Source organism: Oryctolagus cuniculus, chromosome 16 (genome assembly GCF_051225735.1).
Source record: "Oryctolagus cuniculus isolate XC-2025 breed Fujian yellow rabbit chromosome 16, ASM5122573v1, whole genome shotgun sequence".
In the NCBI taxonomy this organism is placed as follows: Eukaryota; Metazoa; Chordata; class Mammalia; order Lagomorpha; family Leporidae; genus Oryctolagus; species Oryctolagus cuniculus.
The window spans coordinates 20486076-20508379 of NC_142882.1; the positions used below are offsets into that span (position 1 = coordinate 20486076).

Consider the following 22304-nt stretch of genomic DNA (forward strand, 5'->3'; position numbering starts at 1 on the left):
GGTGGCAGCCGTGTACCCGCAGGGGGAGTGCTCTGAGCAGGTGCCCCCCCCCCAGTTCCTTTCCTTAGATTTATTTCATTGAATCGAAAGGTAGAGCTACACACAGACGGAGAGAGATCTTCCACCTGTTGGCTCAGCTCCCAAATGGCCGCAACAGCCAGGTCTGGGCTGGGCCAGGCCGAAGCCAGGAGCCAGGAGCTCCATCCGGGTCCCTGATGTGGGTCCCTGAGCCATCAGCAGAGGGTGCATTAGCAGAAGCTGGAGTCAGGAGCCGGAGCCAGGACTCGAACTTGGGTCGGAGCCAGGACTCAACCTTGGGTGTCCATGCTCTGGCTCAGATGCCCCCCCGGTGCCGTCTGCCCCCGTTCTCAGGGATAGCTCGGCCATCCTTGTCTGAGAGCTGTGTGGATGAGCCCCGTGGGACCCCTAAGAACTACCTGCCAGTCCCCCTGTTCTTGCCCCTCTCCCACTGGGACGCCCTCCCCCCAGCCCCTGCCCCTGTCACCCAGACCACCCACACCCCCCACTCAACCCGGTCCACAGCCAGCACCTTCCCTACCACCTGAGGAGTTATTCTAACAAGCAGATGGCACCCCCACAGGAAGCAGGGCCCCCTCACCCCCTTGTACCAACAAGGCCTTTCCCTACAGCACCTGCTGGGTCACGCAGCTCCCAGACGCAGCCAGGTGCCGGGCGGTGGCCTCCTCCCCCTCCACATCCACCCCCCGGAGGAGGGGATTGGTTTCTGGACCCTCCCTCCCCATGGATACCAGAATCCACGGCTGCTCGAGCCCCTTCTGTGAAATGCTGCAGGGGCCGGCGCTGTGGCGTGGCAGGTTAAGCATCTGGCCGCGATACTCGCATCCGATATGGGCGCCAGTTCAAGTCCCGGCTGCTCCACTTCTGGTCCAGCTCCCTGCTCATGCGCCTGGGAAAGCAGTGGAAGATGGCCCAAAGTCCTCGGGCTCCTGCACCCACGTGGGAGACCCGGATGGAGCTCCTGGCTGCTGGCTTCAGCCTGGCCCAGCCCTGGCTGTTGCAGCCATCTGGGGAGTGAACCAGCGGATGGAGACCTCTCTCTCTCTCTCTCTCTCTCTGTGTAACTCTGCCTTTCAAATAAATAAATAAATCTTAAAAAAAAAAAAAAAAGAAGAAGAAGAACTGTGGTGTGTGGCAAGAAGAAGGCAGCCCTCTTAAGAAGTCTTTTTGGCTTTCCTGTACAAAGTGAACTCGTGACTTAGCAGTTAAACACCTGCATCCTCTATCAAGGTGCCCGGGTTCAAGCCCGGGCCCCACTCTTGCCTCCAGCGCTCCCGCAAACGTGCAGCCTGCGAGGCAGCAGGTGAAGTGAGTTCAGACAGTGGAGTTCCTGGCCCCTACGGGGGAGACGGGAGACCCGGATTTCGTGCTTGGCTCCCAGCTTCAGCCCTGGCCCAGCCCTGGCTGCTGTGAACATCTGGAGAGTGAGCCAGTGGGTGGCAGCTCTCTCTGCTTCTGATAGATTAAAAAAAAAAAAAAAAAAAGATTTCTTTACCTATTAGAGAGGCAGAGAGAGAGGTCTTCTATTTGCTGGTTCACTCCCCAAATGGCCTCAGGCTGAGCTGGTCCAAAGCCAGGAGCCAGGAGCTTCTTCCAGGTCTCCCACTCGGGTGCAGGGGCCCAAGGACTTGGGCCATCCTCCACCACCTTCCCGGGCCACAGCAGAGACCTGGATGGGAAGTGGAGCAGCCAGGCCTCGAACCGGCGCCCGTATGCTGCAGGCAGCGGCTTTCCCCGCTACGCCACAGCGCCAGCCCCAGATACGTTTTAAAGACACGTGAGCACTGGACAGGGTTTAACATCTGTGTCTCCTTGCTGTGAGCAGGTGAGTCGCCTTCCCGAACCTCTAGTTTCCTTTGTTAACAAGCATGTGCGGGGTGGGGCGGGGGTATCCTGGGCTGAGCTGTGTCCCCACAAAATTCAGGAGCGGCTGGTGTCACCCCCGGGGGCCTCAGCACGCGACTGTGTGGAGACAGACTTGAAACGAAGTATGAAGTTCAAGCTCAGAGCCAGACTCCGGAGGGCTTGGATGTGAGCCAGGGACACAGGCCACGGCCAGGACAAGGGAGGGGAACCCGGGCTGGTGGCCATGGATGTCTGTGTCCAGCGGGGTGGGGGCCGGCACCGCTGGGGTTCATCTGACGTCCTGTGCACAGAGGCAGGGCCGTCCGGGAGCGAATGTGAGTGAGGGAGACGGAGAAGGACGGACACGGCACTTGCGTGGCCCCCAGAGCAGCCACGTTCACGGACAGAGGAGCGTGGAGCCGAGGTGAGCAGGGGCGGGGTGGAGGGTGTTCCCAGGGCGACGCGTCCGGCCCAGCACCCTTCCTCCCTCGCTGTGGCTGTTTTCTCTCCCCTGCTCTGAGCTGGAAATTCCAGCTCATTGTGTCAAAGATCCATCTGGCTTCTCGTTGCTCACCCCCCGGCAAGCCCAGGCTCACGCGGCTGCAAGTTCAAGGCCTGGGCCCCCTGCTATGCTGCTGGGTGACCTGGGGCAGTGTGTGAGCCTCTCTGAGCGGGGCTGTCGCACCCCGTGAGCACTTGTGAGGTGTCTAGGCGTGGCCCGGGGACAGCCTGACCCTCCCTTCCGGGGCCCAGTGCCTGTGACCAGCAGAGCCCCCCCCCCCCAGGTGACAGCAGCGTTTGGTAAGGCTGGTCCCAGCCCAGCGGTGCAGGGACCCTGAGGAGCCTGGCACAGGTGGCCCAAACACTGTGCCCGTCACCCGCGTGCGTGGGGACCTGGGTGGCGTCTCTGCCTCCCGCTTCTGTGTGGCCCCGCCCAGGCCATGATGCTCGTCTGGGGAGCGACCCAGGGACGGATCTCGCTCAGTCTCCCTCTCTGCGACTCTACCTCTATCTATCTATCTATCTATCTATCTATCTATCTATCTATCTAACTTTTTTAATCGCACAAAGTCTTCAGCTGCAGGCACCGCCCCGTGATGACCGGGGGTCGGGAGCTCAGGGGACCCGGACACAGCGCGCCCCGCCCAGCCGGGCTCACCCACAAAACGCGCGCTTCCAGTGCAGAACAGTTTTATTTCAACGCGGCAAACAACACGGTCCAACGGCAGCCGATAAAGTGCTCAACTGTCCAGGGCACCCCAGGCGAGGCCAGGGCTCCGGGCAGGGGCGGCCGGGCTCACGGGGGCCCCGGCTCGTCCTGGGAGAGGGGCCGCTCCCCGCGGGCGCCGTCCTCGCGGAAGTACCAGCGGCTGGGGGCCGCCGGGCCCTGCGCTTCCTCCCAGGCGCGCTGGTTCAGCAGGGCGGCCTCTTTGCTCGCCTCGGCCGACAGTTCCAGCACCTGGGCGAAGCTCCTGGGAGAGAATGGGCGCAGACCCTCAGCGGGGCGGAGACCCCCACCGCGGGCAGACCCTCATTGTGGGCGGAGACCCCCACCGCGGGCGGCCCAGAGCGCTGGGCATCCAGGCAGGACCTGAGCACTTGAGTCCTTGCAGCTGCTCCCCAGGGGGCCCAGCAGGGAGCTGGACGTGGGGGCGGGGCGGGCACCCTCTGGGAGCCCGCAGCCAGCCTGGGTGGGAACTGCAGTGGGAAGGGCCCAGGGGCCCCAAAGACGCCGCAGCTGCCCCCCTGCACCCCGTGGGCGGGAAGGGTCCCCCAGGATACCTTCGGAGCTCCAGGTCCTTCTCCACGGCCAGGCCCCGGAGCTCGCTGAGCAAGGCCAGCGCCTGCGTGGGCTCTGCGCTGCCGACCCCCAGCTCTCCCAGGAGGCGGTGGGCGGTGTTCAGCTCAGGCTGCAGGGCATCTGGAGGGGAGGGGAGGGGGCCGTCAGCGCCGGAGGAAAGGGGCCCAGGCTGCCCGCAGCGCCCTCTGCAGTGCAGCACCCGGACCCCCACGCCGCCGCCCCCCCCCCCCCAAGGCCGCCCCGCGCGGCCGCGACATCGCTCCTACCGAGCAGGCGCCGGCCGCCCCCCTCCAGGTAGACGGAGCGCACGGGCAGCTCGTGCCGGGTGCCGTCCAGGGCCGTGGCGAGCGCCGTGTACCCTTCCCTGAAGCGGCCGGCCGCTGCCTCGAAGGGCCGCAGCAGCTCCGTCTGTGGCGGGAGGGAGGGGCCGTGAGACAGGACGTCACCGTCCGCGCCCCCAGCACCCCTGGGCTCCCCAAGGCGGACGCGGCAGGCCCCCGGGGGCCTCTGAGGCTGCGCTGGGCGCCCCCGACCTCCCGCTCCCGGGCACGGTCCAGGCTGCGCCTTGCAAATACGCGTGTGCCTCCGCCGCCCGCGCTCACGGGGCCACCTCCGCCCTGCCCTGCCCGCCCGGGCGGTCTGGGCCCTCATGGCCGCGTGGGGGAGCGACAGGGACCTGTTCCGAGCCCTGAGTCCCCCAGAACTCACGCAGACGCTGAACCCCCCTTTCCTGCCCAGCGCTGGGGGCGGGGCACGGACCTGGGCTAACGCAGGCTCCGCGGGGAGGGCTCCGGCCCGGCTCCGGCCACTGCGGCCATTTGGGGAGTGACCCAGTGGATGGGGACCCCTCTGTCCTTCCCTCTCTGTCTGTAACTCCGCCTCTCAAGTTACTAAATACATCATTAAAACAGTGTGTGGGAAATGCATGTTACAACCAAAGGATACATGGATTACAAAGTTCTGCAAAACCAGTGGGTTTGATCTGTATTTTTGAGAGCTAGCGGGAGAGAGAACCTCCCCTCACTGTCCCTCCCAGATGCCCACGCGGCTCGAGGTGACTCCCAGGTGGGCGGCAGGGACCCAGTGCTGGAGCCGGCCTGCTGCCCAAGGATCCAGGCCGAGCAGGAAGCCGGGGTCAGGGGCGGGGCCCCGGGCCCTCCTGGCCTTCTCCGCGGCTGGCTCCCCAGACCTCTGTCCAGTCCTGTCCCCGGGACTCCGTGGAGGGGAGGGGAGGGGCCGCTCGTGTCTGCAGGGACCGGAGGGCAGGCCTGCCCTGGCCCTCAGCGCCCTGTGCTCCACTGGGGCGCACCCACTCGCGGCCCAGACCCCGTGGGGCCGCAGAGCCCAGCATAGCCCCTCCCGCCCGCGCCCGCGGCTGACCTGGGCGGTGAGGGCTCCCGCCAGCTCCCTCTTCCTCTGCGAGACCAGGAGCCTGCGCCGCAGCGCGTGGGCCGTCTCCCGCAGCCGCTCCCGCTCCTGGCCCAGGCGCAGCAAATCCTGCTCTGCCTGCTCCTCAAAGCGGGCCAGCCCGTTCTCCATCTGAGAGGGGTGCAGAGGCGCGGCCCGGGTCAGCGGGGGCCGCCCCCCCACCCCGCGCCACTCCCGGGCCAGGCCGCGGTCACCTTGACGGCCAGCAGGGTCAGCAGCAGCGTCTGCGACTCCATCAGCTCCATCTCCTCACAGAGGTCCTGGGGGGAGGAGGCCCCTCAGTGGCCCATGCCGCGGGCCTGCCCCTCCCCTCCAGAGGGACAGAGCAGCAGCTGTCAATCAAGGTTCAGAGGGGCCCCGGCCCACCCCGCTGCCACCTTGGTGCCAGGACAGCGTCCTGCGTCCCCTGGGCCCAGCCCCACCCAGGACAGGCGCCTGTCTGACCCCTTGCCCGGCACAGCGCCGGCACGAAATGGACCTGAGACCCCAGGTTGGCCCCCTACCGTACGTGCACTTGGGGAACTTCACCTCGGAACGATCTAGAACAGCTGAGGTCCCCACGGCTGTGCTCACGGCACGGCTGTCTGGGCTCTGGGCGCCCCAGGCCCCAGGGTGCCCGGGCCCCAGGCAGGAGCCAAGCAGACGCGTGGAGCGCGGGTGGCGGCCTCTCGCTCACTCACCGGGCCCTTCCTCCGCGGGGCCGAGAAGGAGGCCGACTCCGCCCTCTTGGACAGCGACCTGTCCAGCTGGGGGGTCTTCCTGAGTGCGCTGCGGTCTGAGAGAGAGGGGCACAGAAGAGGCACAGATCCGCGGGGGGGCCCCGGGCACCGCGGGCCACACCCCTCCCGTGGGAGCCTGTTCAAGTCCTGGCGCCTCTGCTTCCACTCCGGCTCCCTGCTAGGGGCCCACAGAGCCACAGGGGCGGGCACCTGCTATCCACGTGGGAGACCCCGGCGGACTCCTGAGTCCTGGCTTCAGCCTGGCCCAGTCCCAGCTGCTGCGGCCGTTCTGGGAGTGAACCAGCGATGGAAGATGTCCAGCTACCCCCCACCTCCTCACTCTACCTTTCAACTAAATAACACGTCTAACAGGAAAACAAAATCCAAGCCCACGTCTCCAAGGCCGGCTTCTGCTGGACGCTCGGCCAGTTCCGAGCTTCGTCAACTGAACCGCGGCCGCCGGGGCCGGCTGGGGAGCGGCTGTGCGGGAAGCCCCGTGGTCCGTGGCCCTGGCGGCGAGGGGAGCGGGCTGAACTCTGAGCTGGGCTCTCACCGTTGATGGCGGAGAGGTCGAGGTCGGGCGGGGCCGCGCCGTGGCCTTCCAGCATGGTCGACTGCAGGTCCCCCTTCCCGAAGCCGCTGCCATCTGCCGGCCATCGAGGACGCCAGGGAGCCCTGGGTGAGGTGGGTGCCCCCGCGGGCGCCCCTCCCTCCTACACTCAGCTTCTCCTGAGTCCCAGTGGGGAGGGGGCAGTGAGGGCTGGGGGGCAGGGCAGGGCTGTGCGGGAGGCGCTGCCTGCACTTCCCTAGGGAGCACGTGGACGCGCAGTGAGCACCATGTGCGCCAGCTACGGCTGTGGGTGGGGGCTCAGGCGTGGGGGCCCAGCAAGGCAGCGCCGAGGGGAAGGGCCGGGGAGGGTGAGGATCACGGGGGCGCCGCCCTCAGGAGGGATGACCGCTGGACTTGGACGTGAACTCCCGCCACAGGGGGTCACGGGAAGGCACGGGCCGGCCCTGATCCCTGGCTTCCCGTGTCACTGACATATCTCACGCTCTCCCACTGCAGGCCATCGGCCAGAGGCCAACGAGGCGCACAGTGGCAGCCGGCTCTCCTCCACGGCCACGCAGGAACAAAGTGACCCCTCCCCCCGCCCGCCCCCGCTGAGCCTCCTGACCCCTCCCAGGAAGGAGGAGGGAGCCCCAACCCAGCACCTCGGCTCCTCTGGGGCTGGCTGGCTTTCCTCCCGCCCTCGGGTGCCTTCCCGCTGGTCTTTGCTGTGTCAGCTGCAGGAGGCTGGGAGGGGACACGGGTCGTCAGGGGATGACGCGGCCTACTCCCTGGGGGCCCTGCTGGGGTCGGCGCGGGGCAGGGAGAGTCAGAGCTCTGAGACTTGATCTCGTGCGCACAGGACAGAAGTCACCAGGTGCCTGCGGGTGTCCATCCCAAGGGGCTGATTTCGGGTCACCTCATAGGGACGGCTTGCCTACGGCGGGCGCTCGGCAGAGCGGGTCGGGGTCACTGGGGCCGCCTACGCCCCTGGCGGGGAGCCTGGGCTCACGTCCCACCCGGCTCTCCACTCCAGCTTCCCGCCGATGGGCACCTCGGGAGGTGCAGCAGGGGCCCGGCCGCCCTGTGGGAGACCCGGATGGAGTTGCGGCTCCTGGCGTCGGCCTGGCCCAGCCCTGGCTGTCACGCGCGTGCCGGAGCAGCCAGGTCATACGGGAATTCATCTGCGAGACTTACAGAGAAGCAAGCGAGCCAAGCAGGAGACCCGGCCCACAATGACCATAACTAACAGCAACAAGAACCCTGGAAGGAGCCAGAACAAGGCCCCGCCCACACCTCCCTCCCCTCCCAGGGGACGTTCTAGAATAAGCCAGAAAAGGCACAGAGGCCGGAAGGGAACACCAGAGCCCTGCGTTGTGCAGACGCGACCGTCGCGCAGGAAACCCTAGGACGTCTCCTAGACGGGCAGCGGGCGCGGCGTCCGCTCTGTCCACCCGAGGCCACAGGGTGCCCAGGGCACTCTTCTCTGTTGTTGTTAAGATTCAGGCTTTCCTTATTTATCTCTATGATTTATCTCCCCGCCTCTCTGACAGGAGAGACACAGAGCGAGCGAGCGAGTGAGCGAGAGAGAACCTTCCATCCGCGGGTTCACCCCCCACATGGCGGCCACGCTGGGGCTGGGCCAGGCTGAAGCCGGGAGCCAGGAGCGCCACCCCGGTCCCCACACGGCTGCAGGGACCCGAGCCATGTAAACTACACCGCGGCTTCAAACATGGGCGGGCGCGCGGCCCCACGTGAAGGCATCCACGTCCCACATCCCGCTCCCCGGGTTCGAGTCCCCATCCCGGGCCCCGGCCCTGCCTTCCTCCTAATGCAGACCCTAGGAGGGCTCCTGCACCCACACTGGGCTCCTGGCTCCTGGCTCCGGCCTGGTCCAGTCCTGGCCACGGAGGGCATTTGGGAAGTGAACCAGTGGATGGAGCCCTCTGTGTCTGTCTCTCTGCCTTCCAATAAATAATAAAAAATTAAAGAAATTATTAAAAATAAGCTCAGGAGAAATTATTTTAAAATGAAAACACGGCCTTCAAAGATCTCACTGTGCCCCATGCGAGACACATGGGGGCGCCGTAGCCAAGCGTCCCAGGCCCCTCTGAGGCCGTCCTGTCTGGGCTGTGACCTCCCCCACAGTCGTTCGTGGGAGGAGACAGTGGTGCGAGGCCCCTCCCTCAGGCCGACCTCACAGCGCACTCCCAGGAGTCCGTCAGGGCGGACACCGGGCACAGCGGGTCAAGCTGAGCTTCTGACCTGGCGCCCAGCCCACAGCTCGAACCCTGGCTCCTCCGGGCTCCCGAGCCAGCTCCCTGCGAGGCGCCTGGGAAGGCAGCAGAGGAAGGCCACGTCTCGGGCCCCTGCACCCTGTGGGAGACCCGGATGGAGCTCCGGGCTCCTGGCTTCAGCCTGGCGCAGGCATTTGGGGAGCCCAGCAGTGGATGGAAGATCTCTCTCTCTCTCTCTCTCTCTCCCCCTAGTCAGTAAGTGCATCTTAAAAATACGTCAGAGAGGCAGAGACGAGCGTCTAGCTCCGTGCGGGCACCACGCACGACTGGGACGGCCGAGTGACCCCAGCGTCACGGCATCTGTTTCCAGCAGCTCCTTCCCGGGACAGAGCAGGCAGTGGGGGCGCCGTGTGGAGCCCGGGGGTCCCAACGCCCGCGTCTCCCGTCAGAGAGCCCGGCCTCTGCACCCGGCACAGCTCCTGACAACACCTGCTGCCCCAGCAGCCCCCGGGAGTCCGCGGTGACGGCCCCCATAACCGGGTTCCTGCTCCCTGGGGGAGACCTGCGTGAGCTCCGGGCACCGCGGGTGTCTGGGGGTTCCCCAGAGGCTCGGGAGCTCTCTGCTCTGCCCCTGTGTCGCTCAGGTAAATAAACGAATAAATAAAACTAAAACCAACACAGCACGGCGCTGGGTCGTGCACTGTTCCCACCAGGCCTCGGACAAGGCGCGTTCTCACCGCGCACTCTCTCCTGCCTCCCGGGGCGGAACTCTGCCCCTGCACTGGGGCCCAGGCCCGAGCTCCTGTAGGCTGTCTCCAATACCCACAGGGCTTAAAGATTTATTTACCTGTTAGAAAGGCAGAGTTACAGGGAGGCAGAGGGAGAGAGAGAGGCAGAGGGAGAGAGATAGAAAGAGAGAGAGAGAGGGGTCTCCCACCCTCGGGCTCACTCCCCAGATGGCCACAGTGGCCAGGGCTGGACGAAGCCGAGTCTGGAATTCCACACGGGTCTTCCCCGGGGGTGGGGGAACCGAAGCCTTTTTCTTTTTTTTTAATGCCAGCTGTGCATCAAGACTCCGCTGGGCACGGCGGACCCTGGGCATCCAGCAGGTGGGCGCTGGGTCGGAAGCCAAAGAACGTCCCGTCCCACACGGGAGGGGCTGACGCGCTGGGCGCTGGGCAGAGACCCCGGGGTCGCCCCGAGCCGGTTCACGGGGAACAGGAGGTCGTAACCTTCTTGGCCGCCTTCTTCTCATACTGCAAGTACCGGGACTCCACCACTCTTCCCCCTGGGCGGGCCACACGGCGGGTTCACAACAGGGCGGCGACACTGCCCACGGGGACCCCACTGTGCCCAGACCCCCGCCCCTGAGCAAGTGCAGCGGGCCTTCCCGCTCCGCCCCGAGCACGGAGCTGCCCCGCTCCTCTCCCAGCCTGCCCGGTAAGGTGCAGGGGCAGGGGCAGGGGCAGGGACAGCGCCACGGGGCGGAGCCGACGCGGGCCAGGAGCTGTGCACCCAGTGCTGGCTCTCAGACGGAGCCCCCAGACGTCAGAGGCTCCGTGCCGCCTTCCTCCACGCGCGGACGGCCGAGCCCCGCGTGGGCCCCTGGCCCGGGCCGGGTCTGAGCGGGAGACGACGCTGCAGCCCTGAGGTTCCAGGATAGGGCCCCGTCTGCTCTTGCTCCCCACGGCGCCAGCCCCGCTCCGAGGCTGACCCACGCGCCCCGGGGCACCCCGCGTCCCTCAGGACGCCGCGGGTTTCGAACTCGCAACCCCGGCAGGAGTCCGCCCCCGAGCATGCGCAGAAGCCTCCGCCGCGGCCCCGGGGGAATCGGCTGTGGCCCAGCCCCAAGGGTCTCCGCCCTCCAATTCAGCCACCCTCGGCCACGGCCGCCCCCTCGGGCTTCCAGGAATCCAGGCCCGCGTCGTCGCCACTCACCCAGCGCCGCCGCGTCCTGAGGAATCCATTTTCCCGCCTTCCACTCAAAGGCCGGCTCCTCCCGGCCCCGCCCGGCCCCTCGCCGCGGGTCGGGCCATGTCGAGAAGCCCGAGAGGGGTGTCCGCAGGGCGCGAGCGCCGGCTGAGGGCGAGGTGGGCTCTTCCTGCGCGCGCACCTCCCCCTCCTCCCCTTACACTTGGTCTGGCCCGCCCGCGGCAAGGGGCCAGAGCGAAATAAGGGGCGGGGCTTCTGCTTTCCCGCCCACAAGGCTGCTAGTACCTGCTTCGGACCCGCGTGCTTGCTCGCAGGTGCAGGGTCGGGGCGCGCGGGGCGGAGCTGCCCGAGGGGCAGCGGGAGTGCGGGCAGGGAGCTGCGGCCGAGGCCCAGGTGAGTCCGGGCGGCCGCGGGTTGGATGCTCCGGCTCGAAGCGGGCGCTGGGGGCAGGCGTGAGGAGGGCCGGAGTTGAGGGGGTCGTGGGGGCCGCGCCGGCAGGGGTCGAGGGGGTGGAAACGGGGCTGGGGGCCGTGGAAAGGTTGCAGGAGACGGGGTGGAAGCGACGGGAAGAAGGAGAAAGGGGCTGGTGCTTGAGGGGGGCTGAGTGCGCGACCGTTGTGGGGCGGGGGGAGCTTTGGTCTTGTGGCTTGGAGCAACTTCTCCGAAGAGGACGTGGCTTCGGTGGTAGTTGGGGGGTCGCAGGAAACGGGGTGGGAGGGAGGGAAGGCAGGGGGCGGGGTTCGCGAGGCCCCGGCCGGGGGAGGGGGGACTGCTGGGGTGCGGCGGGGGGTAGGGGGCGCCCCGGCGGCCGGCCTGGGGGCGTCCGCCCCCGCGATGGCGGCGCCTGGCACCCAGTGGGCGCTCAGTCGGTGTGTGCGGTGCCGAGCCCACTGATGGGGCAGCCGGCTATGGGGAAGGGGCGCGGCGGGGGCTGGATGGGAGGAACGGGGGTGGGAGACCCGGCGGGAACCGGGGGCGGCCCGGGGGGGTGTGGGGATGCAGAGAGAGAGAGTAGGGATTGAGTGCCTTTCGCTTCTGTACTCCTTAGCGTGCTTGATCCACAGCACCCGGAGAGAGAGCCGATGCCGGCTTCATGTCAGGTGGGAAGAGATAGGCCCCGTCCTAGGGCCGCTGTCCGTGGGGGCGAAGGCCCAGCCGGCTGGAATAAACCCTCTGTGTTTTGCATCTGTGACTGCTGTTCGTGTGTTATTTGGGACTCAGGACACAGCGTCTGGGGGCTCGTCCTGGATCGGTCTCCGTGAAGCAGCCAGGACTTGAGGAGCTCCGTCTGCAGGGTAGCCTGGAACCGCCTGGGTCCACACCAGCAGGTGAGTCTTGGAAGCGGGGTTGAGGCAGCAGGCAGACGTGCCGGAAAGCCCATCCCGATCGACAGGGAGACGGCCCTCGGTCCAGTTATAAAGATCACTATGGAGAAGGGCCAGGACTGCCAGTGCTGTTGCCCCGCCGGCCCTGTGGCCCTCAGCGGAAAAGCCTGGACCGTCCAGGAGGGGCTCTCCGGCCGCTGAGCGTGCCCTTGCTGAGACCTGGTACTGAAGACTGGGCCCCTCCTGGGGTGACACTCCCGGTCCTCCCGAGACTTGGGCCACTTGTGGAGGAGGGGCATAAGGTGGGGGGGTTTTACCCCTTCCTGTGCCACCAAAACTTTCATCCCCCCCTGGGGGGGGCATGAATTTTTTTTTTTTTTTTTGACAGGCAGAGTGGACAGTGAGAGAGAGAGACAGAGAGAGAAAGGTCTTCCCTTGCCGTTGGTTCACCCTCCAATGGCCGCCGCTGCAGCCGGCGCACCGCGCTGATCCGATGGCAGGAGCCAGGAGCCAGGTGCTTCTCCTGGTCTCCCATGGGGTGCAGGGCCCAAGCACCTGGGCCATCCTCCACTGCACTCCCTGGCCACAGCAGAGAGCTGGCCTGGAAGAGGGGCAACCGGGACAGAATCCGGCGCCCCGACCGGGACTAGAACCCGGTGTGCCGGCGCCGCAAGGTGGAGGATTAGCCTATTGAGCCACGGCGCCGGCCGAAATTTTTTTTTTAAATTTATTTATTTGACAGGTGGAGTTAATCAGAGAAAGACAGAGAGAAAGGTCTCCCTTCCGTTGGTTCACCCCCCCAAGTGGCCGCTACAGCCAGTGCTGTGCTGATCCAAAGCCAGAAGCCAGGTGCTTCCTCCTGGTCTCCCATGTGGGTGCAGAGCCCAAGCACTTGGGCCATCCTCCACTGCCCTCCTGGGCCACAGCAGAGAGCTGGACTGGAAGAGGAGGAACTGGGACTAGAACCTGGTGCCCACATGGGATGCCGGTGCCGCAGATGGAAGATTAACCAGGTGAGCCATGGCGCCGGCCCCATTTAACTTCCTTTTAATATGTGGTGCCGGAGCTGGGTTCTAGTCCTGGTTGGGGCGCCGGTTCTGTCAAGGCTGCCCGCAGCTTGCCTTGACCGAGGAGGGGAAGTGCGCCACCCGCCACTCAGCCTTCCCCAAACCCCGGGGACAATCAGGAGCGGTGGGGAGCCCAGTGGAAGCAGGTTCTCACTTTATTGTAGAAGGGAGGTGTATATATAGCTGAGGTACAGAGTGGATGAGCGGATGTGGGCAAGGGGCGGGTGATGTGATGCCACTCCTGTTATACCACCTTAATGATCCTTAGGCAAAAGCGCCCTGGGGCTGGGGTGTTTGCCACCAGGGATTTGAAAAAGACAGGCTTTTTTTTTTTTTTTTTTTTTGACAGGCAGAGTGGATAGTGAGAGAGAGAGACAGAGAGAAAGGTCTTCCTTTGCCGTTGGTTCACCTCCAATGGCCGCCGCGGCCGGCGCGCTGCGGCCGGCGCACCGCGCTGATCCGATGGCAGGAGCCAGGAGCCAGGTGCTTTTCCTGGTCTCCCATGGGGTGCAGGGCCCAAGCACTTGGGCCATCCTCCACTGCACTCCCGGGCCACAGCAGAGGGCTGGCCTGGAAGAGGGGCAACCGGGACAGAATCCGGCGCCCCAACCGGGACTAGAACCCGGTGTGCCGGCGCCGCTAGGCGGAGGATTAGCCTAGTGAGCCACGGCGCCGGCCAAAAGACAGGCTTTCAAATTCACGGCAGGCTCAGGAAGTTCCTCTAGGCCTCTCCGGATTCAGCCTCCCCCACATCACCCCACCTGAGCCTCTGGGCCATAGCCTTCCCTGAACCACCCACTTGGGGGAAAATAAATGGAAACAACTCAGTGTGGCCCGGCTGAAGTTCCACCACCCAGATTGTGCACCCCGAGGGATTGTGGGAGATGGCTGAGCAGGTCAGGGGATGGAGGCTAGCCGTCAGGAATGCGTCCCAGTAAGAGAGACTGGGGCGGTTCTGGGAGGTGGTCTTGACTGAGGTGAGACCAGGCAAGTACCGGGTACAGATACTCATTGGTATTTGTAGACGCCTCCCCTGGCTGGGTGGAGACCTTCCCCACAAAGAGACAGCGGAGACGGTGCCTAAGACTAGGTTAGAACAAACAATTCCCAGGTATGGGACTCCCAAAATAATCGGCTCTGATAATGGACCGGCGCTTGTCAGTAAGCTAATTCCGCAGCTAGCTCAGGTTCTGGGGACGCACTGGAAGCTACGTTGTGAGTGTAGTCCCCAAGGTTCCGGTCAGGTGGAACGTATGAACCGGACGCGGAAGGAGACACTAACTAAATCGGCGATAGAGACTGGCGAGAATTGGGTGACGCTTCTTCCGGACGCCGTGTTCCGAGTTCGGAACACCCCCTGTAAGCTCAGTCTGACTTTCTTTGAAATTACGTGCAAGGCCCCTGCCCCAGTATTCGCAGCCCACCTGAGGCGGGGGTGCGAGCTCGGCCGTCTGGAACTGCTGGGAGGGCTGAAGGCCCTCGTAAATGTTCACGAGGAGCTGTGGCCGGTACTCGCTGCTCTGACCAAGAAGGTCTGGCCCCCGGCACCAGTTGGAACCCAGAGACTGGGTTTGGGTAACAAGGCCTAACGCCAAGACGTTAGCGCCAAGGTAGAAAGGGCCTGACGATGTCGTGTTGTCACCCCTGCGGCTGTTTAGGTGGACGGAAGAGCGCCTCGGCCGCATCATGCCCGCGTGAGGGAGGCATCAGGACCCGAGTCTGCAACGACCAATCGCGAGTGGACAGTTGGCCGAGACCCCGTCAACCCCGTGAAGTTGCGGCTGGTCAGGAGCCACGGAGCAGAGCGTTTCCCTGAGCCACAGCCGGCCACGCACCGCAACCCACACGCCGGCGCCCCGCCGTAAGCCGGCCTCCCACCCAGCCTTCTGAAAACCCGGGACCTGCCACCTGCCACCTGGAAGTGACGACACCGGGCAGCTTGCCGGACGCACGGTCGGGCCTCGTATCGAACGCTAAGCCTTCATGAATGGTTGCTTATTTGCTACTTGTGATTACTTTAACTTTGTTGTGAAGCTAGAAGATTAGGTAAGTAAGTGGATCAGTAGTTACAGTAGACTATACATTCAGATCCAGCAGTTAGAGTAGAGAAAACTGTTAGAAAAATAACAGTCAGAATGAACCTGCTCGCCGTCAGCACGGTTATATGGCTCTCGGGAGTGCCCGTGACCACAAGCCAGGGCGACTACAGGTGGGTGCTGAGCAGGCCGGGCGAGGTGGTTAAGGCACAAACAGGAGCACTTGGGGATCCAGCGGCTTCCTCCTTTACGACGACCCTCTGTGACCTGGTCCCCGTGTGCGACCTGACCTCTGCGGGGGCTGACAGTGTCCCGTTCTACGTGTGCCCAGACGAGGGACCGTCCTATTGCAACAACTCGGCTCAGTACTATTGTCCCTACTGGGGTTGCGAAACGATAGCGCCCCTGTGGATAGACGGGGCAGGGAAAGATCCAGACATTAAAATGGAATACTACCCGCCAGGCTGTGTCCCTCCACGCCCCTATGGAACATGGAGGGCTGTGGGCTCCGGGCGGCTCTCAAACTACAGGGTGGAACCCAGCAAACTGTGCAAGCAAGTCCAAATTAATGTCACCACTCCTAACAACACTAACTGGAACTACGGGAAGAGCTGGGGATTAAGGTACTACCAAGACGGGACCGATCTGGGAGGGATATTTTCCATCCAGAGATTTCCAGTGGAGGCCCTGAGCGCAGCAGGCCCCAATAAAGTCCTGGCCCCCCCAAAAAGGAATAAAAACCATAAGCTGGTTTCTTGGACGACCGAGAGGCCGCTTGTGTCGGGCCCTTCGGCTCTAAGCTATGGTCCGCCCCTAAGCTACTCCTCGCCTGTTTTCCCAACTAACGCCTCGGATTCCTTGCCACCTGCGGGGGTCCCTGATGTAGGTCCTGACAGCCACCCTTTATGGACACTGCTCTCCGCAATGTACCAGGTCCTCAACGTGACCAATCCTAACGAAACGCGGTCCTGCTGGCTCTGTTACGAGACGCGGCTGCCTTTCTATGAGGCTGTGGGGATCACGGGAAACTATAGCGTCTCTCCGAACTCCCAAGGGTGCCAACGGGAGCAAAAGGCACCGGCAGGACTAACTGTGCCGTCAGTCACTGGGAAGGGGTTGTGCATTGGTCAGGTAAACGACTCGAACCCCCTCTGTAGCCGGTCTGAGCCTATCCGAGAGGGGTATTATCTACCTCCCAACAACAGCTGGTGGGCATGCTCAGAGTCGGGACTCATGCCCTGTTTCAGTGGCCAGCTGGCCAGCCAGGCCAGGGAATATTGTATAATGGTCCAGGTGCTCCCTAGGATCCTCTATCACCCAGGGGATCAACTCTTAAATGACATAGAAAGTGACCACCAGCTCAGGCGCAAGAGGGAGCCCAGGACAGCCACCACAGTAGCCTCTCTCTTGGGCCCACGGCTGGCAGGGTCGGGCACAGGAATCGCCTCTCTTGCCCAACAAAGCCATCCGTTTTCCAATCTAAGATGGGCCACAGACGGAGAGAGAGAGAGATTAGACACCGCTGTCTCCCGCCTAGAAAGGTCTCTCTCCTCCCTCGCAGAGGTAGCGTCGCGAAAGAGACAGGGATCGGCTCCCCCGTTTCCCGGGCAGGGGGCCCTCTGTGCCGCACTGGGGGAGGAGTGTTGCGTTTACGCCGACCATACGGGGGTGGTGCGGGACTCGATGAAGAAACTGCGGGAGCGTCTAGACAAACGAGAAAGAGAATTAGAGCAGCAGGGCTGGTTTGCGTCCTGGTTCAGTCTCTCCCCTTGGCTCGCCGCCGCGGTGTGCTCCTTCTTTGGGCTTCTGCTTATCCTGCTCCTGCTGCTGGCTGTCAGGCAGTGCGTCCTTAGCCAGGAAACGGCATCTGCTAGAGACAGGGTCCACGTGGTCCACCTTGGGGTCTTGTGACAGAACTACACGCATCTCACGCGAGCAGGATTCCTCCCGTTAGAAAGAAAAAGGGGGGATGCAGAGAGAGAGAGAGTAGGGACTGACTGCCTTTCGCTTCTGTACTCCGTAGCGTGTTTAATAGCTAGATAGGAAGCACCCGGAGAGAGAGCCGATGCCGGCTTCACGTCAGGTGGGAAGAGACAGGCCCTGTCCTAGCGCCGCTGTGCGTGGGGGCGAAGGCCCGGCCGGCTGGAATAAACCCTCTGTTTTTTGTATCTGTGACTGCCGTTCGTGTGTTATTTGGGATTCAGGACACAACAGGGAGGATGTGGGCTGCGCGGTCACCCCGGGCTGATGCTGGGTGCAGCCCTGGAGAGTCGGGTGCCCCCCCCTTTCCCCTTCCTGACGTCGAAGCCTGGGGCTGGGTCCCTGCACCCTGTGGCGGCTGTTTGGGGAGTGGACCCGTACATGGAAGATCTCTCTGTAACTCTGACTCTTAAATGCATCTCAGCAATGGCCGCAATGGCCAGGGCTGTCCGTCCCGGTCTCCCACGTGGTTGCAGGGGCCCAGGCCGTGAGATCATCGCCGCACCCCACCCACCTGCTTTTGGAAGACCCTCCAGGTGCACGTATTTCAGTTCTGCCCCGAACTGAACTTGTCTTTGGCTTCTGCGTTCCGAGGAACTGTGCGCAGGTGTTAAGTAGGCGCTGAGCCCTAGATGGGATTTCTCCACCTCATTCCCTCTCCCTGCGAGGCTGACACCATCATCCCCGACTTCGAGATGCGGCCCACCTTGGAGTGACGGCGCTCGGCCCCCCAGAAGTGGTGATGCCGCGCCCTCTGGAGGCCGACCCTGGAACTGCCGCGCGAGTGGGCAGAGGCAGCTTGAGGGGTCAATTGCGTCGTTGGGGGGGGGACGCCCCCGGCCCCTAAAAAGCCAGCGAGAAAGATAAGCAGTACCTTTTTTTAATTTTTAATTTTGGCCAAAGTATAAATAAGATTGCAGTTCAGTCCTCCTCTTTTTGAGAGGCAGCTGCATCAAACGCCTGGGAAACTGGAACTCCATCCGGGTCTCCCACGCGGGTGGCAAGGGCCCAAGGACCTGAGCATCACCTGCTGCCTCCCAGGGGGCTGGAATCGGGAGCTGAGCCAGCACTGGAATCCAGGCAACGTGATTTGGGGTGTGCATGTGGCGGGAGCCATCTGAATGTGTGCCCCAAGCCCACCCATCCCGTGCAAATCCTTTTCAAAGCTCAGTGAGGGGCCGGCAGGTTCCGGCTGCAGCGCCCGCAGCCCGTCGGAGCGCCAGTTCCAGTCGCAGCAGCACCTCCCACCTCCCTGCTGATGTGCCTGGGACGGCAGCAGGTGGTGCCACGCGGCCCACTGCGCTGGGCGGAGCGGCGGCCTCCCGGGAATAGATGCCGTGTCCTTAACCTGGGGAGCCCGTGGCCGTCTTGGTGGATGTGACTGACTGCAGCTTGGGTGGCTTTTGTTGTGTTTGGAGGGGCACAGACTTCCCACCCGCTGGTTCACGGTGGGGGGGGGGGATTCCAGCAGGGGTGGAGGTCTGTCTGTTAGAGCGGTGTGGGCCCACTCAAGCTGCACTCTCTGGGGGGTGCTGGGCCATCTTCCTGAGATCCGGACGCCCAGGGTGTGACGTCTGGAGCAAGGTTAATTGAACATTCCAAAAGGGTGGGGTTAGGGGCTGGGATTTGAGTACCCCCTATTTCCTTGCCCCCCCCCCTTTTTTTTTAAAGATTTGTTTATTTGAAAGTCAGAGTTACAGAAGAAAGAGAGACACCTTCCATCTGCCAGTACACTCCCCAGATGGCCACAATGGCCAGCACTGGGCCAGGCCAAAGCCAGGAGCTTCATCAGGGTCCCCCATGTGGGTGACAGGGTCCCAAGTACTTGGGCCGTGTCCCACTGCTTTACCCAGGCTGTTAGCAGGGAGCTGGATCGGAAGTGGAGCAGCCAGGACTTGAACCAGCACTTGTATGAGATGCTGGCATCACAGGTGGTGGCTTTATAAGAAACAAAATAGGTGCTGGCGCTGTGGCATAGCAGGTAAAGCCACTGCCTGCAGTGCCGGCATACCATATGGGTACCAGTTCGAGACCTGGTTGCTCCAATTCTGATCCAGCTCTCTGCTATGGCCTGGGAAAGCAGTAGAAGATGGCCCAAGTGCTTGGGCCCCTGCACCTGCGTGGGAGATCTGGATGGAGCTCCTGGCTCCTGGCTTCAGATCGACACAGCTCTGGCCATTGTAGCCATTTGGGGGGTGAACCAGCGGGTGGCAGACCTTTCTGTCTGTCTCTCCCTCTCACTGTCTGTAACTCTACCTCTCAAATAAATAAATGAAAAAATGAAATCTTAAAAAGTGAGAGATTAGGTTATAAAAACTGGGACTTGGGTTGGGCATTTGGTCCAGCCACTGCTTGGGGTGCCCACATCCCCTGTGAGACAGCTCAGGCTCAAGCCGCGGCTCAGCCAGCTTCCTGCTAACGAACACCTTGGTGGGGGTGAAGTGGGGAGGCCCTGCCACCCAGGTGCGAGGCCCAGTTGGAGATCTTGGCTCCTGGCTTTGGCCTGACGCAGCTGCAGCCATTGTGGACTTTTGGGGAGAGTGAACCAACAGATGGGGGGAAAAATCTCTAGTAAAATGCAAATAAATAAAATAAATTTTAAAATCCGTGTTGGAATCCTAACCCCTAATATGATGGTATCGGAGGCGGGGCGTTTGGGTGCCATGAGGTCATGATGGGAGAAGATCCCCCAGGGAGAAGGGCTAACGTCTTCTAAAAAGAGGAGGAGACCTGGCGCCTCTGCCCTCTGCCACGCAGCGGGGTCTGCCCACACCTGATCCTGGCCTTCCAGCCCCCAGAGAGAACTGTGAGACGCGAATGTTTGTGGTTTGCACCTCCTAAGAGAACCAACGGGCCAGATGTAGGTTAGGAGGGAGAGCTGGATGGAGCTCCTGACTCCGAGCTTTGGCCCGGCCCAGCCCTGACCGTTAACATTTGAGGACTGAACTAGTCATGGGAGCCTTCTCCCAATCTGTCCCTCTCTGCCTTTCAAATTAAAAATAATAATAATGATAAAGAGAGAGTCACCCAGCCCAGAGGTCGTGCAAGTCTGTTTCCAGCCCTGGGCAGATCTGTTGCAATGACTCAGCTCCCGGATGTAGCACCAGGACAATTACAGACAATTACGGGAACAAATGGCGTGTGGCTGTGTGCCAATAAACCTTTATTTACAAACACAGCTCGGGGGCCACAGCCGACCTGCCCTTGACCTCCTCCTCCTCCTCCTTTCTTCCCTTGGGGAGTGGTCTGTCTGCCCCAGGTCACGGGGCCAGTGAGTGGCCAGGCCAGGTCTCACCAGCACCTGTGGTCGCCCTCACCGGCCCCTGGGGGTCCCTGCACTGGCTGAGCCGGGCCTCTTCCCAGAGACCTCCAGGCAGGTCCCAGGAAGCCGGGTTCTCTCCGCCCACGTCCCAGGTGGCTGCTGGCTGGGGGCCCGGGAACTTAATTTACCTAAAGCCTGCTCTGTGCCAGGGACCACGCGCTTCTTAGAATTGAACTCTGCTTGCTACTATTTTATGATTATTATTTGAGAGGCGGAGACACACCCTCCCTGTGTCCTCCATCCGCTGCCTCGTTCTCCAAACGCCAGGCCACAGACGGGAGCCAGGAACCCCACGCGAGTCTCCCCTGTGTGTGTGTGGGGGGACCCAGGTCCTTGAGCTGTCACAGCAAGCGGAGCTAGACCCGGCATCCAGGACGCTGCCTCTCCTTGTTTCCGTGTTATGTGCCTGGGAGCAGGTGCCGGGTCTCCACACTCAAGGGTAGGGGTTGCACAGGGATGAGCTGGGATGGGACTGGCAGCTTCCCAGAGTGCAGTGCCCGTGGGAGTCGCAGCCGCTCCTGTTAATGCCAAAGTGGGAGGTGGCAGGTGACAGCCCAAGTGCCGGGGTGCCTGCCTTCCACATGGGCGACCTTCATGGAGTTCTGGGCTCCTGGCTTCGCCGTGACCCAGCCCTGGCCGCTGTTGTGGCCATTTGGGTCATGAACCCGTGGCTGAAGATTCTCTCTCTCTCTGTCGCTGCGGGGACACCCGTACCCCCCATCAGGGTGTGGAGGTGCCAGCCCTAGCTCCGTCCCCAACCCCAGCTTCCTGCAAGTGCGCGCCCTGGGAGGCAGTGGCTGAGGGCCCCGTACCTGGGTTCCTCCCTCCCTCCTTCCCTACATGGTGGAGCTGCTGCTGGCTTCAGCCTGGCCCGGCCCTGGCTGTTGTGGCCATCTGGGGAATGACCCAGCAGATGGAATCTCTCTGTCTCCCCCACCCCCTAACTCTGCCTTTCAAATAGAATAAATCCTTTTTTAAAAAGTAAATTCTGTATTTTGTATTGTAGCAACATTGTTTACAAATGGAGGGGAAAAAACGACCTTTCTGTTAATGCAAGACCAAGGTCTCTGAGCGGGGACTTCGGCTAATTTTAGCCCGGGCTTGAGAGCGGCCCCCAGGGCCAGCTTGCCCTGTCAATCATTCCCAGAATAGCCTGGGCGGCTGCCTGAGCACCGTCTCTCCCCCCACCCCCTCAGGAAATCAGAGCCCAGAAGGTTGGGCTGGGGGGCGGACTGATCTCCCCCAGCCCGGCTGAGTGTCTCTGCGCAGGGGCGCGGCTGGCTGTGGTCCCGGCCCCTGCAGACCCCTCCCGTGAGCTGTCCTGGGGGAACTGGTGTTCCCTGCACAGCTGGGAAGTCCCAGAGCCCTGTCTCTGGTTTCCTTGTTTCTTTATAGATCCAGGCAGGACTTCGGCGTCCAGTCCCGCAGGTTCTGAGGATCCGCCGCCATCGCAGTCCACCCCGCCTCCCCCAGCACCTGTGACCGCTTGGTAGAAAAACGTCTGAACCACCCCAACCTCTTGCAGCCGTTCACTTGGTTTCCATCCCTTACATTAAATGCATAGGGAGAGCATGTGGGACAGTGGGTAGGACGCCGCCGGGGTCCCCCGCGTCCCACATCTGAGTGCCTGGGTTCAAGTTCTGGCTGTGTGTCTAACAATCCCAGCTTCCCGCTAATGCACACCCCAGGCGGCCGCTCAAGGACTTGGGTCCCTGCCGCCCACGTGGGCAACCCGGATGGCGTTCTGGGCTCCTGGCTTCATGGCTGCTGCAGGTGTCTGGTGGTGGTGGGGGGTGAACCAGCATATGGAAGAACTCTGTTTATGTCTCTCTCTCTGATGCTCTTTTAAATAAGTAAAATCTTAACAGAATAAAAGTGTACAAATGGGGGCCGGCGCTGTGGCGTAGCGGGTAAAGCTGCCGCTTGAAGCGCCGGCATCCCATATGGACGCTGGTTTAAGTCCTGGCTGCTCCACTTCCAATCCAGCTCTCTGCTGTGGCCTGGGAAAGCGGTGGAAGATGGCCCA

At 62.9% G+C, this 22304-nt stretch overlaps 1 protein-coding gene and 2 long non-coding RNA genes across 4 annotated transcripts; 2 read left to right on the forward strand and 1 right to left on the reverse strand.

Moving 5' to 3' along the window:
• Positions 1–3058: 3058 nt before the first annotated feature.
• LOC103345367 (HAUS augmin-like complex subunit 8) lies at positions 3059–10744 on the reverse strand (the record flags this gene model as incomplete). The annotated part of the gene is made up of 10 exons (XM_070058930.2): positions 3059–3356; positions 3667–3805; positions 3952–4093; positions 5066–5224; positions 5308–5373; positions 5794–5888; positions 6386–6478; positions 7045–7126; positions 9849–9904; positions 10555–10744. Coding segments are annotated over 10 exons (1197 nt in total), but the record flags the coding sequence as incomplete, so codon positions are not given.
• Positions 10745–10796: 52 nt separating this feature from the next.
• On the forward strand, positions 10797–17144 carry LOC138845660 (uncharacterized). 2 transcript variants are annotated; one of them, XR_011382885.2, is made up of 3 exons: positions 10797–10941; positions 11597–11876; positions 14599–17144. It is a non-coding gene; the product is annotated as an uncharacterized LOC138845660 (long non-coding RNA). The 2 variants fall into 2 exon arrangements; XR_016223374.1 differs by having other exon boundaries at positions 10930–11000.
• A 3501-nt stretch (positions 17145–20645) lies between these two features.
• Positions 20646–22153, forward strand: LOC138845659 (uncharacterized). The gene is made up of 2 exons (XR_011382884.2): positions 20646–21011; positions 21674–22153. It is a non-coding gene; the product is annotated as an uncharacterized LOC138845659 (long non-coding RNA).
• The last annotated feature ends 151 nt before the right edge of the window (positions 22154–22304 follow it).